Source organism: Bos grunniens, chromosome 10, assembly GCF_055505025.1.
Source record: "Bos grunniens cultivar Pamir isolate PY7600 chromosome 10, Bosgru_T2T1.0, whole genome shotgun sequence".
NCBI classification, from domain to species: domain Eukaryota; kingdom Metazoa; phylum Chordata; class Mammalia; order Artiodactyla; family Bovidae; genus Bos; species Bos grunniens.
The window spans coordinates 400,259-414,519 of record NC_141174.1 but is presented as its reverse complement, the minus strand read 5'-3'; the positions used below and the strand labels follow the sequence as shown (position 1 = coordinate 414,519).

At 44.2% G+C, this 14,261-nt stretch overlaps 1 protein-coding gene across 5 annotated transcripts in view; it reads right to left on the bottom strand.

Moving 5' to 3' along the window:
- SPG11 (SPG11 vesicle trafficking associated, spatacsin) overlaps positions 1-14,261 on the bottom strand; it is a 77,206-nt gene that overhangs the window by 9,015 nt on the left and 53,930 nt on the right. For 4 of the 5 annotated variants that reach the window (XM_086319087.1, XM_086319085.1, XM_086319086.1 and 1 more), the window contains 5 exons: positions 10,450-10,612; positions 7,742-7,956; positions 6,552-7,305; positions 1,212-1,351; positions 305-503 (listed from right to left, as the gene is read on the bottom strand). In XM_086319087.1, the coding sequence (XP_086175213.1) occupies positions 305-503; positions 1,212-1,351; positions 6,552-7,305; positions 7,742-7,956; positions 10,450-10,612 (1,471 nt within the window). Of the gene's footprint in view, positions 1-304; positions 504-1,211; positions 1,352-6,551; positions 7,306-7,741; positions 7,957-10,449; positions 10,613-14,261 lie in introns of those variants that run through there. The other variant, XR_015133796.1, reaches the window with a different exon arrangement.

Here is a 14,261-nt window from a genome sequence, read left to right as displayed (position 1 = left end):
AAGCCCATGCGCCCAGAGCCCATGTTCCGCAACAAGAGAAAAGCCACCACGAAGAGAAGCCCGTGCCGTCCAACTAGAGGAGACCTCGCGCTCTGAAGCCCGCACGCAGCAATGAAGACCCAACACGGCCAAAAATAAACAAGTAAATAAATATTTTTAAAGGAGAAAATAAATGTAGTGTGTTTCAAGTGCAACCTGGCATACAGGACAGCATACAAGATATACATGAACATAAATCAATTCCTGAATGTGGGGAGCTGGAGAGAGTGGTCTGAAAGGCCAGGGAGGCCTGGGAGTAGGGCACCTGTTCCCTCCGACGGTGTCAGCAGCTCCCGGGTCACCTCTTCAGCCACAAGTTCAGCCACTGTGTCTGGCCTGAGGCCCTGGGTGCTGATGAAGGCTTGAGCTCGCTTGCATCGATTAGGCTGCTGAGAAGCCAAGATGGCCCGGAGCACGGCCTCACCATCCTGGGCAGCAACGTCTGCGTAGGAACAGCCCAGCTCCTGAGAGGGAGGCAGAGCCAATCCACGCCATCATGAGGAGCCAGGCAAAAGGCAGCAGAACACCACCCTTCCCAAAATCTGATGTGGACCGACACCGTGGTTTTCTGAGCTTCAAGATCCCTCACCCTGAGCAGGAAGCTTACGAGAAGGAAACCTGTTTTTCGAGTCCCTTCTATCACTTTGCCAATGAGCTAAATCCAAGCAAGAGAAAGGTTTGTCTTCAGAAATCATCAGGTGACTTACTCTCTCTCACTGAATATTGAGCTTTTCAAATGTCATGAAGCCTAAATAAAAGGCAGAGCCCTTCTTTACTGTTCCCATGGCAGCAGGAAATCTTAATTTCCAAAGACGTCTCTGCGCTTTGTCCAAGGCAGGGCTTTCAGCACTCGGCTAGCTTCTCTCGCAGTCTTCCACTCCATTTCGAATCAAATCTTTTTCTCCCTCAATCAGCACAAAGCCAAAACAACTGCTGGCTGCTTTGGCTCCTGTCTTTACATTCAAGTTTATTTTAAAAACTTGAAATTTTGGGCTCTGTCCCATGTGGCGAGCTCCCCTCTATGGTTCAGGGGGTGGACTTACAGGGGCCAACACACTGACAAGAGCTCTCCCTCCAGGTCAGGGTCATCACTGACAAGCTGACTGGGCAACGTCCCAACTGCCCCCCACCCCCCCGAGGCAGCTCCCCGTGGAGGCCCCGCTGGCGCGCACCTTGGCGAGCTCATAGAGACAGAGGACCTGCCGGCAGTAGTTCTTCCCGTGGAGGCACTTGCTTGTCAGAGTTTCCAGGTTCGTCACCACTTCGTCTGCGGGGGGCAGCATCACTAACGACCAACTGTCCAGACTGGAAGCTGGAAGCAAACACAGGTCTGTGGGGGGCTTTCAAGGCCTCTCCTTGGCCCCCACGACTCTGCCTCTCTGCTCACAGCTTCCTTCACTGCGCCCCACTGACTACCCCGGGTCTGGGACCACTTCTAACAGGGCTCACGCCCCACTTACCTTCTGTCATTGCCTTCTTCCAGGAAACCCCAGCCCAGGATACTTTGAAGGTCTCATAGGCTAAAAAAGACTCAAAGCCACCTAACACACATACTAAAGACCATCAAAGATGCCTGCCAAACTCTCCCCCACACACATTCCCTCCCACTTTCCCCTTCTATCAGCTCAGTCACAGGTCCACCTGACTGTATCTCAGAACATCTCTGTGGTCACTGCCTGGCGTCCAGCCTTCACCCCATGCATCTAAGAGCTGCTCCCGTCTCCTGCTGCCAGTCTCCCCGCTCCCAGTTCAGCCTCACAAACTTGGTGTCCTTTGTGTTATAAAATGCAGATCAAAAAAATCAAGGATCATCTGATAGATCTCTTAAAGGCACAGTAACAGTAAAAGCCATTCCTGGTTTCTCTTTAAAATAAAAATAATTTAAAAAAAGCTCTTAGCCTACAATAAAACTTCAGTTTAATAAAGGGTTTCCAATTAGGGGAAAAAAGTAGGAAAGAATATTTACATGACACTGTTCCTAATAGCAAAAACAAAACTGAAAAATTTCAAGTGTGTATCAGTGAACCATTGTTAAAAAATCATATACATTCATACAGTACTCTGCGGCCACTAGAAGAACGAGGCTCCGCTCTCTGTACTGACAGCACGCACGTCCGCACGCGTGCAAGCCCACACACAGAGAACAACGCACACCGAGCAGGGACAAGATGCTGCTCTGGGGAAGTCGGTGGGGGCGGTGTTGAATGGGTAAATAACTTTCACTTTTCTACTTTATGACTTCTGTATTGTGTGATTTGTTACATTAAGAATACAATACTTTTGCATTTAAGATATTTTTAAAAAATATACAAGAATACAGGCTCCTCGCTTGCTCCTTCCCCCTCGCCCGCTCCCGCTTCCCGCGGCGCCCGGCCTCCCGCTCCGCCTCTCCTTGCGCGGCTCTCCCGGGCGCGGCTCCGGGGTTCATGGTGACGAGGCGGCGGCCGCTCCAGCCCAGAGGCGGCGGCGGCGGCGGGAGCGGGGGCGCGAGCCCGGGCCGCCTCTCACAGAGCGCGGGGCCGGGCGGCGGGCGCGCCCAGGCGGCGGCGGTTAAAAAAAAAAAAAAAAAAAAATATACAAGAATACAATACTTTTGCATTTAAGATATTATTTTTTAAAAAATATACTTTAAACACAAAAAAATAAAAAGCAACTCAGACCATGTTATTTCCCTACTTAAAATCCTTCATTAGGGTGTCCATTTCTAGGTCTCTCCCACTGAACTCAACATACAACCTAGATCCAGGGCATGGAGCCCTCTATGAAGACTCTGGAAAGTCAACAGTAGCAGGTGGGTTGACTATAACCTGTGCTTCCATTGTCTCCCTGCTAGTAACCTCCAGACTGAATGCAGTGCTGCCTAAAACCCAGAACCCATCACTGCGGCTCACAGAGAGAAAGAGCACTTCAGGAGACGTCCTCTAGAAGAGGCTCAAGGAGTGGGAACTCCCAGGAGCACCCATCATCTCTGGGCTCTAAGCAACCCCTTAGCTGTGGTGGGCAGGCTGCAGCGGCAGCTGGCAAGAGCCAAAATTCAGAAAGGGACCTTCTTTTCAGAACAGAAGTGCTCGGTCCTAAGCAGGCAGAGTGAATCCCTGCTCTTTTTTCGCATTAGCCTGTTGGCTGGCCCAAGACGCAGGCAGTTAGGAAAGTGTATGACAGAATGGGGCAACTGGGAACTCCAGCTTTGGCCAGAAGACTGAAGAGGGGAGCCGCAGGCAACCAGCAAGTGCCCGGGAGAAAGACTGAGGAACGCAACACAATAAAGCTGTTCATAAACATCAGGGGCCACCCATTCCTGGCTCTGCATTATGCATCTGGTCCTGACCAACAAAGACTCGGAGGAGTGAATCAACAGACAGATCACTACTCAGGCTGCAGACCGAGCACAGGATGGCACGCACAGGATGGATGTGAATAGCACCACAAAGAAACTGAAAATGGATGTTAGAACCACAGCCCACAAAAAGTGGGTTGGCACTTGTAGTTTGAACCTAGCCAGGTCAATTGCCTGCTATAAATATATCAACATTCTTCATAGGATTTAAACAAGATCCAATATCTCATAACATACTACTCAAAATGTCCAAGATACAACACAAAATTATTCAGCATACAAAAATACAGGACAAGCACAACTCATGTAAGAAAAGAAATGCTGAAACTCAGTACTAAAATGACGTGACTGCTGAAATTACCTGAAAGACTTTAAAACCGCTACTACAAATGTTCCAACAAGCAGTTACGAATGCTCACAACTTAAACAGAAAAACAAAGTCTTAGCAAAGAAATAAAAGGTATAAGGAATAAAAAGGAAATTTTAGAACTGAAATTTAAAAATCACAGAAATAAAAACTAACAGAATAGAAATGCCAGAGTCAGTGAAAATGAAGACAGACGAATAGAGAAAGAAAAATTGAAAAAGCTGAACAAAGCCTTGGGGACTTTTGAGACAGTAACATTCTAAGAGTCGTGTCACTGGAGTCCCAGGAGGAGAGCAGTATGAGTATGGTGCTGAACAAAAACTTTTTAAAAACGATGTCCGAAAACTACCTAAATTTGATAAACCTACATGCTTAAGAAGCTCAAACAGCATAACCCACACCACCTCCTGGCCAAAAATCAAACTGCTGAAAAGACAGAAAAAAAAAGTCTTGAGAGCCACAAGAGAAAAATATATCGTCTATAGGGGAACAACAATTCAGATGACTGCAGATTATTTATCAAATACCACACGGGTCAAAAAGAAGTGGCAGAACACTTAAGTGTGGAAAGAAAAGAGTAAATGTTCTATATCCAGCAAAAAATCAGCCTTCAGGAATTGAAGGTGTAACAGAGACATTCTCAGATGAACAAAAAACTGATGAAGTAAAAAAACTGAAACAATCTGCTTCTAACAGACAACTCTCAAAAAGTTACTACAGGCAGTCCTTCAAACAGATGGGAAAAGGAGCCAGAAGGAAACTCGGCACATCGGAAATGAAGGAAGAGCAACAAAAACTGTAAATATCTGAACTCCCCTGGCAGTCCAGCAGGGACTCTGTACTTCCAATGCAGAAGGGCACAAGTTCAATCCCTGGTCAGGAAACTAAGCTCCCATATGCCATGCAGTATGGCCAAAAGATTAAGAAATTAAAAAAAAAAAAAAGACTAAATATCTGAGTAAATATACTAATAATAAACTCTCAAGTCTGTTAAAACATTTTTCAGTTGAAAACAAAAAAAATTAGCACTGTTTGATGATATTTTCAATGTACATACGAGTTACATAATAAGGCAACCTGGACATAAAGGGAGAGAAGTAAAGTGACCCACAAGGTTTCTAACCTGCAGTTGAGGTGAGAAAACATGATTTTAAGTAGACTGTGAAAAGTTACAAATGTTTAATGCAACCCTTAAAGCAACCAATTAAAAAAAAACAACTATGCAAAGCTATATAGTCAAAATCCCAAATTAAAATGGAAGACTAAAAACTGTTAAAATAACCCAAAGGCAAGAAAAGAAGGGTTCCTCAAAAAACACAAACTACCAAAACCCACCCAAGATAAAAAAAAAAATAATAATAACCTGATTAGTCATATAACTGTGAAATAAATTAAATTTGTAGTTAAAAATCTTCCAAAACAAAAATCTCCAGGTTTAGATGGTTTTACTGCTAAATTCTATTGAACATTTGAAGAAGAAATAACACCAATTCCATACAAAGTTTTCTAGAAAACAGAAGAGGAGGGAAACTTTCCAACTCATGAAACTGGCATTCAGTTCAGTCACTCAGTCGTGTCCGACTCTTTGCGACCGCATGAATCGCGGCACGCCAGGCCTCCCTGTCCATCACCAACTCCTGGAGCTCACTCAGACTCACGTCCATCGAGTCGGTGATGCCATCCAGCCATTACTCTGATGCAAAAACCAAAGAGAGTATGAAAAAGGAGAGTACAGATCAATATTCTTCTTGCACATAAATGTAAACATTCTCAACAAAGTAAGCTGATTCCAGTAATATATCAAAAAGAATAATGTACCCTAACCAAGTGAGCTTTTCCCTAGGAATACAAAAAGCTGGTTCAGTATTTTAAAAAATCAATTAATGTAATCTACTGTATTACTGGGGCTTCCCAGGTGCTGCCAGTGATGAAGAATCTGCCTGCCAAGGCAGGAGATGTGAGACATGGATGGTTTCAATCCCTGGGTCAGGAAGATCCCCTGGAGGAGGACACGGCAACCCACTCCAGTATTCTTGGCTGAAGAATCCCCATGAACAGAGGAGCCTGGTGAGCTACAGTCCCTAGGGCTGCAAAGAGTCGGACAGGACTGAAGTGACTTATCACACACACGCACTGTACTACTAGTCTAGAGAAGAAGAAATCACAATCATACCAATGGATGAAGGAAAAAAAGACAAAATTCAACAATGATTCATGATAAAAACTCTCAGCAAATTAGGAATAGAACTCCCTCAACACGACAAAGGTATCTTCAAAAATCTTAATCTAATACTTAATGATGAAAGGCTAAACGCCTCCTCCTTAAGACCAGTAACAAGGCAAGGATGGAAGTCCTTGCTAGTACAATAAATCAAGAATAATTAATAAGGTAAAGAGATTGGAAAGAAGGAAATAGAACCGCCTCTGTTTGCAGATATGACTGTCTCCATAGAAAATCCCAAGGAATCTACAAGAAAACTCTTAGGATAAGTGACTTTAGCAAGATCACAGAATTTAAGCTTAATGTAAAAAATCACCCATAATTCTAAATGTGATCATGTACAATTGGAAACATGATTATTTACATAGAGTAAATTTCAGTGAATTAATTGTAAATCAGATAGATTCCCTCTAATCTTGCTACATAGCTAATTAAAGATACAGGTGTTTCTACTTCATTGAGTAGTTAATTACCTAGTTTATGGATTACCCTTAACTTTGTGTAACTGGTGTGTCAAAAGTCTCTTTCTACCTGGAGAGAATGCCAAATGGCACCTCACAGGAGGCAGCAGCATGACCTTCACTTACTGCTCTGGACTTTCCTTAGGGGGATACCAGCTTCCTCTTCTTCCTCAGGAAGCTCAGTACTTCGTAAAAGCGCGAGGATCTCCGGGTGCAGGTCGTCCACACTAGCCTCCCCTGAAGCCAGAGCTCTGCAGTGCAACACCAAGGCGACGTCTTGGTGATAGAAACGAAAATACCGGCACGCTCGGCTTGCTTCGTGCACACAGCCGTCATCCAGCAGGCGCCCGATCAAACAGTTAAGGGATGCCTGCTCCTTCCAGTTCAGTTCATTGTCACAAATATCTCTGGATGGAAAGCCAGTAAGTTCTAAGTATTCTGATGTGTTCAGAACAGCCAAGTTAGAGAATGAAAACTCACTGGCTAAGCCATCAAAGGAAAGTTCACCTCCAGCTGAGGCCTGCTGAGGCGCTCTGGGCCCTCCTTCCTCCTGGCTCCCCCTGAGGGTGTGCTGGGCGACACGGCAGAGCCAGATCTGCTTCTCCAGGCCCTCCAGGTCCTCCAAAGGCACGGGGTCCTCCCGGGCGAGCCAGTGCCCTGCCAGCGTGAGCAGCAGGTGGCGCTCCTCGGCGCTGCTGGGACCCCCTGCAGCGGGGCACTCACCTGCCCACAGGGCCTGGGCTGAGAAAAAAGAAGAAGCTGCTCTGCTGGAAACGGAATTTTTCTTAAAATTCTCATGACATTTTTTCCAGAAGTCAATTCGTGCTTGTTTCAGGGACCACTGGTCAATGTGCTTTAAGGTCTGCATTTCCTGTGTTATCTGTGAAATTGAGCAAAGCAATTCTTAGCTTTTCCTAGATAAAGAAGTATCATAAATGTTAATGCTCCCTACTTGTAAGAATCCAAATCAAACTAGAGAACATGGGACTTGGCTACAGGTGATCCTGGAAGTTTTACATGGAAAGTTAAAATATGAAAAACAATTCTAAATTTATCTAATTGAATGAAGTTCAAGAGGAAGCCACACTATATTTAATTCTATTCAATATAGTTGAAGCATGTCCTGTAAGCTAACTTTATATTAAAGCAAACATTCCTCAAAAATGGGCACTGCAGGCTCATCCATTTCTGAAAGTAATCTGTGTGTCAAAAGTGAAAAACTATAATCTCTGATAAGTCACATATTTCACTGAATTCTCCAAATAATGCTGGTTCAAAAAGCTCAGTTTTTAAAAGACTTAAAAGACTAATGATACCTCTTCAATTACCAAGTCGTCCACAGGTAGCCCAGCTAGTTCTGCTACCCTCCTGGCCAAAGCAAAGAGTCCGTCTGTCTCCAGTTTTTCCAAAACTGACCTACATTCACGCTGAAAATTCTCAAGGCTGTAGCTAGTAATGATTGCACGATTAATGGCTATGGGTGTATCCTTCAAAATCTGACTAAGGACACACAGCTTCTTCACATCTGGACCTGTGCCAAACAGAAGCAGATATAAGCATTAAAATAAAATGAAATATTAAAAAACAGAAGCAAAATACCGATATGGCCATTTCAAGAGCAACTAAATATGAGGGGAGAATGTGTATATTTAACCTAATACTGTGCTTAAAGGGAAAACAACAACCTATTTCTCCACTCTGCTTGGCTGGCAGAGGAAGCCAAAGGCAGCTCCTATGTAGTAAGAACTATTAGAGATTAGCACATGCACTCTACCTTTACACACCAGGCAGAAGCTGGTGGCCTACTTTGTAGTAGCAACTCAGTTAACCTTGGGAAGATTTGGCCTTTCAGGTTAGTTCCATCTTTTCCCAGATTTTTCTACCTTAAATCTCTTTTTATGATTGTTCACTCATTCATTTACGTTAAGCATCATGTGGATCAACATACATAACCTGCAGGACAGCTCGACAATAGCCAGAACTCTAATGTGGTTCCCTGGCATTCAGAACGGAGCACCGTGTGCTCTCCCAGACATCTGCCTAATGCAGTCCACCAAGGAGACCCAGCTAAGCAATTCGTGATGTCCCCAGGAAATGTTAATCCAACGATAATTGACTTACAACATTACGTCAGTTTCAGGTGTACAACACAGTGATTCGATATTTGTTTTAACCTTTATTATTTAAATTCTTTTATTTAGTTAGTTATTTTTGGCTGTGCTGTATCTCTGTTGCCACATGGGTTCTTCTCTAATTGTGGCAAGCAGGGTCTTCTCTTGGTTGCGGGGTGCAGGCTTCCCCTGAGGTGGCTTCTCTGTTACATGAGTGGATGCTTTAGGGTATGCGGGCTTCAGAAGCTGTGGCACGTGGGCTCTGGAGCACAGGCTCAACAGTCGTGGCACACGGGCTTAGCTGCTCTCCAGCATGTGGGATCTTCCTGGATCAGGGATCGAACCCATGTCTCCTGCATTGGCAGGTGGATTCTTAACCAGTGAGTCACCAGGGAAGCCCCTGACATTTCTGAACATTACAAAATAATTACCACGATACATCCAGTAACTATCTGCCACCACACAAAGTTATTACACGTTTACTGACTATATTCCCTAGGCTGTCCAGTGCCTCCTGTGGCTCATTTCCTTTATAACTGGGAGTGTGTGCCTCTCAGTCCTCTTCTTACTCTGCCCATCCCCTCACCCTCCTCCCTCCGGCAACTACCAGTCTGTTCTTGGTACCTGTGAGTCTGCTTCTGTTTTGTTCTGCTTGTCCATTCACTCTTTAGACTCCACATGTAAGTGAAATGATACAATATTTATCTGCCCTAGAAATTCTTATCCTGAGTAACACTAGGAATTCTCTGCCAATAATTTATGTGGTTCGGTTTGTGCCTACTCTCAGATAGAGTAACACAGAGCCTCCGTCTGCCCTGTGATAAAGAAGGGGCATGTAAACCATTCCACAGGGCCTGCTCCCCCTGTCACCTGCTGGGCTGTGCTGGGATGTAGCTAATTCCAGGGACGGAGACACCTTGTGTAATAACCACCAGTATGGGTGTGCTGGCTTTCTATGCTGGCATGATATATAATGTAAGTTAAAAAAAAAAAAAAACATATTTCTTTTCTCTAAGCACATACATGGTATACACATAAAAATATTATATAAAAACAATGTAATTATGTGAATAAGACATTATGGTAATGGTTAACAACACAGACAATCTTTGTAATCTTTTAAGATATGGTACTTTGGCAAGAAAACAGGAAATTCATTTCTGAAAAAATTAAAGTTACTATAGACCAATGACAATATACTAAAAGGATCTACACAGTAACTGACAAGTAGCTCGTATATAATACATGTTGGAAACACCCCCCCTTTCCTTCAAGCTCGCACAGCCTACAAGACTGGCACGAAGCCCAGGTATTCTAGCACTGTTCTGTGCAAATGCGAGCTTCCGGAGTTTAAATGTGATAAAATAACCAACCCTGGGAGTGGAAAAATACTAGGATCTAGTGTAAAAGAGTAACATTACCGCTCAACAAAAACTTGAAATTCTCAAAAAGTAGAAAAGAAAATAAGGGAATACTAGTTTCATTCAATCAGCAATAAGCTTAGAGACTGCCAATGTCTAGAGGAATCTGCAAAAAATCAGCACAATTTGTCTCTTAAAACCTTCAAAATGATTTAGGCATCCCTGAAACAAGTTGGTGACCTTGAGCAATGACGACACATTAAGGTCACTCGTCAGAGAAAAGAGAAGCAGTGACAGGGCAGGCCGGCGGCCGAGAAGCCTGGCTGTTGGCCCAGAATCCGGAGAGTCGCGTTAGCTGCGTCCCGCCCTGTTGTGCTGTTTTAAATGCTTTAACCTTGGGTGAAGTTTCCTGTCACCTCTTCTTCACACCACGTTCTTGCCTACAATGTTTTAGATCACATGCGTTTTAACTTCCTGAATGCTCTTCTAAACTATGTTCAAGATTAAGTATGCTAACTTCTAGCAGCAAGTTAAATGCAAGGACTGGCTTACCATCAGAGAAGAGATGCTCTATTCCAACAAACAGCTGTAAGAGCCTCCCCAGCTCATACTGGGTGCTACACTGCTGCAGCATGAGCTTCAAAAGAAAACACACGTGCTCCTTCAGCCATGGCGCAGGGATGGCAGTGGGGACCCTTGTGGCTGCTGTCTCAAGCTATGAAAAAGAAGAGAGGGGTAGGGAAAGTGGTTTCACAGGAACAGCAAATCAAAATCTCCCAAACTTGGGAATGTCTAAAAAAGCCAAGGTCCCATCAAAGGCATCTCCCATCACAAAGGAGGATGCTTCCTTCAGGTCCTTTTCAGACAGCAGTAACTGGTGTAGCAAATATAAACCCTCTTTGCCAGCTTTGCAGTTTGTCTTTTTTGTGGGAAATTCTGGTGTAGAGAGCTATGTGTGTGAAAGTTTAAAAAGGGAGAGAGAACTAAAGATTGAATGGAGTGAAGCAATGCAAACACCCCCAAGACAGAGACTGCCAAACTTATAGCCCTGCGCGTGACTGAAATTAACCAGACATGCTTCACTTGGCAGCTTCTTCCTTCAGAGAGGGTCTAAGCCTGCCTTGGAGTCCAGAAGATTTGAAATTCACATGTGAAGACCTCTTAAAGAGACTTGCTTAACATTTCTGAGCTGGCTGTACTGGTGTGCTTATAGTTTATACTTTCATTACAGAAGAATCTCAATTACTAATTGAGATTACTAAGCCTGAGTTTTTGTCATTTCAATCAAATGCTACAAATGTTAACAGGAAGATGACCCCAAGCAGCAGCTACACTAGGCCTGAATCAGAGTATTACTTCTTCGTCTTTATTTCCTTGATTCCCTACCTCTATTGCTCTAAGAAGAGGGTCTACAGCAGACAGATGATGGAACTGGTTAAACGAAGAAACATATGGAAGTAAAGAGCTGAGGCAAAGACGGAACAGCTGCACTCAGCCTTAGTAGCAGCTGAGGCAGGAGCAGACAGGCAAGAGGAAGAGTATACCCTGGAGGAGCAAAGGGTAAAACGCAAAACTAGGAAACTCCTAGGAGTTAACATGGGAGGAAACATAGATGACCTTGCGTGTGGTGATGCCTTTTCAAGATAAAATATCGAAGAAATAATCCATGAAAGGAATAACTGATAAGCTGGACTTCAATAAAATTACAAACCTCTGCCCTACAAAAGACAGTGTCAAGAGAATCAGATGACAAGCCGTAGCCTGGAAAACACATGTGCAACATACACATTTGATTTTAAGGTACTGTTACCCAAAATACACAAAGAGCTCTTCAAACTAAACAAGGAGAAAATAAACAACACTATTTAAAACAAATAGGCTAAAGACCTTAATAGACACCTGACCAAAAACATACACAAATGGCTAATAAGCATACGAGAAAAAGATCCATACCATACATCATCAGGGAAATGCAAAATGAGACGACAATGAGATACCACAACATACCTATTAGCATGGCCAAGGTCTGGACTCTGACAAGACCAGAGGTTAGCAAGGACATGGAGACTCAGGAGCTCGCTTGCATTGCTGGTGGGAACGCACAACAGCACAGCTGTTTTGGAAGACAGTTTGGTGGCCTCTCCCCAAACTAAACACACTCTGACCACATGACCCGAGTATTCCTTAGTATTCTCCCAAATGAGCTGAAAACTTAACGTCCACCCAAAAACCTGCAGGTGCATGTTTAGAGCAATGTTTTTGGCTTCGTAACTGCTAAAACTTGGAAGCAACCAAGATGTCCTGCAGTGGGTGAATGGACTGGCATATCCAGACAACGTGGTATTATTCTACACTAAAAAGAAATGATCTATCAAGCCATGAAAAAGACATAAAAGAAACTTAAATGTGTGTTACACATTTAGAAGGCAATCTAAAAAGTCTACATTCTGTATTACAATTTACCATATTCTGGAAAAGGCCAAACTGTGCAGACAGTAAAAGCAACAGTGGTTATCAATGACTGGGGCGGGGAGGGACGGACAGGCCGCACAGAGGACTTTCAGGGCAGTGAAAACACGCTGTCCACACTGCAATCATGGGCTGAAGTCATACACATTTGTGGAAATACATACCCAAAGAAGGTACAGCAAGAGTGAACCCTAAGGTAAACTGTGGGCGGGGGTGACTAGGATGTGTCATCGTAGGTTTATCCCTGGTAACACATCATTCTGGTGAGTGGTCCAGATAACAGGCGAGGCCACGCCTGTGTGGGAGCAGGAGGTACACGGGAAATCTCTGTACATTCCTCTCAATTCTGTTGTGGACCAAAACTGCTCTAAAAAATAAATTCCTTTTAAAAAAACTGTACACGTCTGTGTGTAGAACAGCAGATTTAAAACACCAGAATTCTGTCTCGTCACCTAGACGACAATTACTTCACAGAATCTGTGCAACATGGAACTCTTTTGGAACGCTGGGGTCTGCTAAAGCCTTACAACTTCCAGAGGAAAACTTGCAACATAAACTGTGGATAATTTTGGTCCATTTCAGGCCCCAGCGCAGTGGCAGCTATCTCCTTCTCCCTCCTAGCCACCTGGAAGGCAGCCTGCACGTGTTCCTGGAGCAGTTTACACGCCCCTGGTGTCGAGGAGACAGCAGGGGTGGCATAAAGAACCTTGGGTCTTTCAAAGATACGAGCTCTGTTTGCCGCTTCTGACCACAGTGCAAATAGAGAGGCAGGCAGACACTGATATTTCACCTCCCCTACTGTTGCAAGCAGACTGGTTCCAAATAGGAAAAGGAGTACATCAAGGCTATATATTGTCACCCTGCTTATTTACCTTCTATGCAGAGTACATCATGAGAAACGCTGGACTGGAGAAAGCACAAGCTGGAATCAAGATTGCTGGGAGAAATATCAATAACCTCAGATATGCAGACGACACCACCCTTATGGCAGAAACCAAAGAACTAAAGAGCCTCTTGATGAGTGAAAAAGTTGGTTTGAAGCTCAACATTCAGAAAACTAAGATCATCTGGTCCCATCACTTCATGGCAAATACATGGGGAAACGGTGGAAGACTGTTTTTTTGGGCTCCAAAATCACGGCAGATGATGACTGCAGCCATGAAATTAAAAGACACTTACTCCTTGGAAGGAAAGTTATGACCAACCTACAGACAACGTATTGAAAAGCAGAGACATTACTCTGTCAACAAAGGTCCATATAGTCAAGGTTATGGTTTTTCCAGTGGTCATGTATGGATGTGAGAGTTGGACTATAAAGAAAGCTGAGCGCCGAAGAATTGATGCTTTTGAACTGTGGTGTTGGAGAAGACTCTTGAGAGTCCCTTGGACTGCAAGGAGAGCCAACCAGTCCATCCTAAAGGAGATCAGTCCTGGGTGTTCTTTGGAAGGACTGATGCTGAAGCTGAAACTCCAATACTTTGGCCACCTGATGCGAAGAGTTGACTCATTTGAAAAGACCCTGATGCTGGGAAAGATTGAGGGCAGGAGGAGAAGGGGACGACAGAAGATGAGATGGTTAGATGGCATCACCGACTCAATGGACGTGGATTTGGGCAGACTCCCGGAGTTGGTGATGGACAGGGCGGTCTGGCATGCTGTGGTACATGGGGTCGCAAAGAGCTGGACACGACTGAGTGACTGAACTGAACTGACTGCTGTTGCAAGCTCTACTCCCTTCAACTGAAGTGACTTCCAGGGGATTTAAAAGGCTGGTGCCCTTTTCAACCCCCTCTTCTTTTTTGCTTTTTCCGTTGGGAGCCAGACATTAAAGATTAGGACATTAAAGGGACAGTCCAGTGGTTAAGATTTTATACTTCCACTGCAGGGGTCATGGG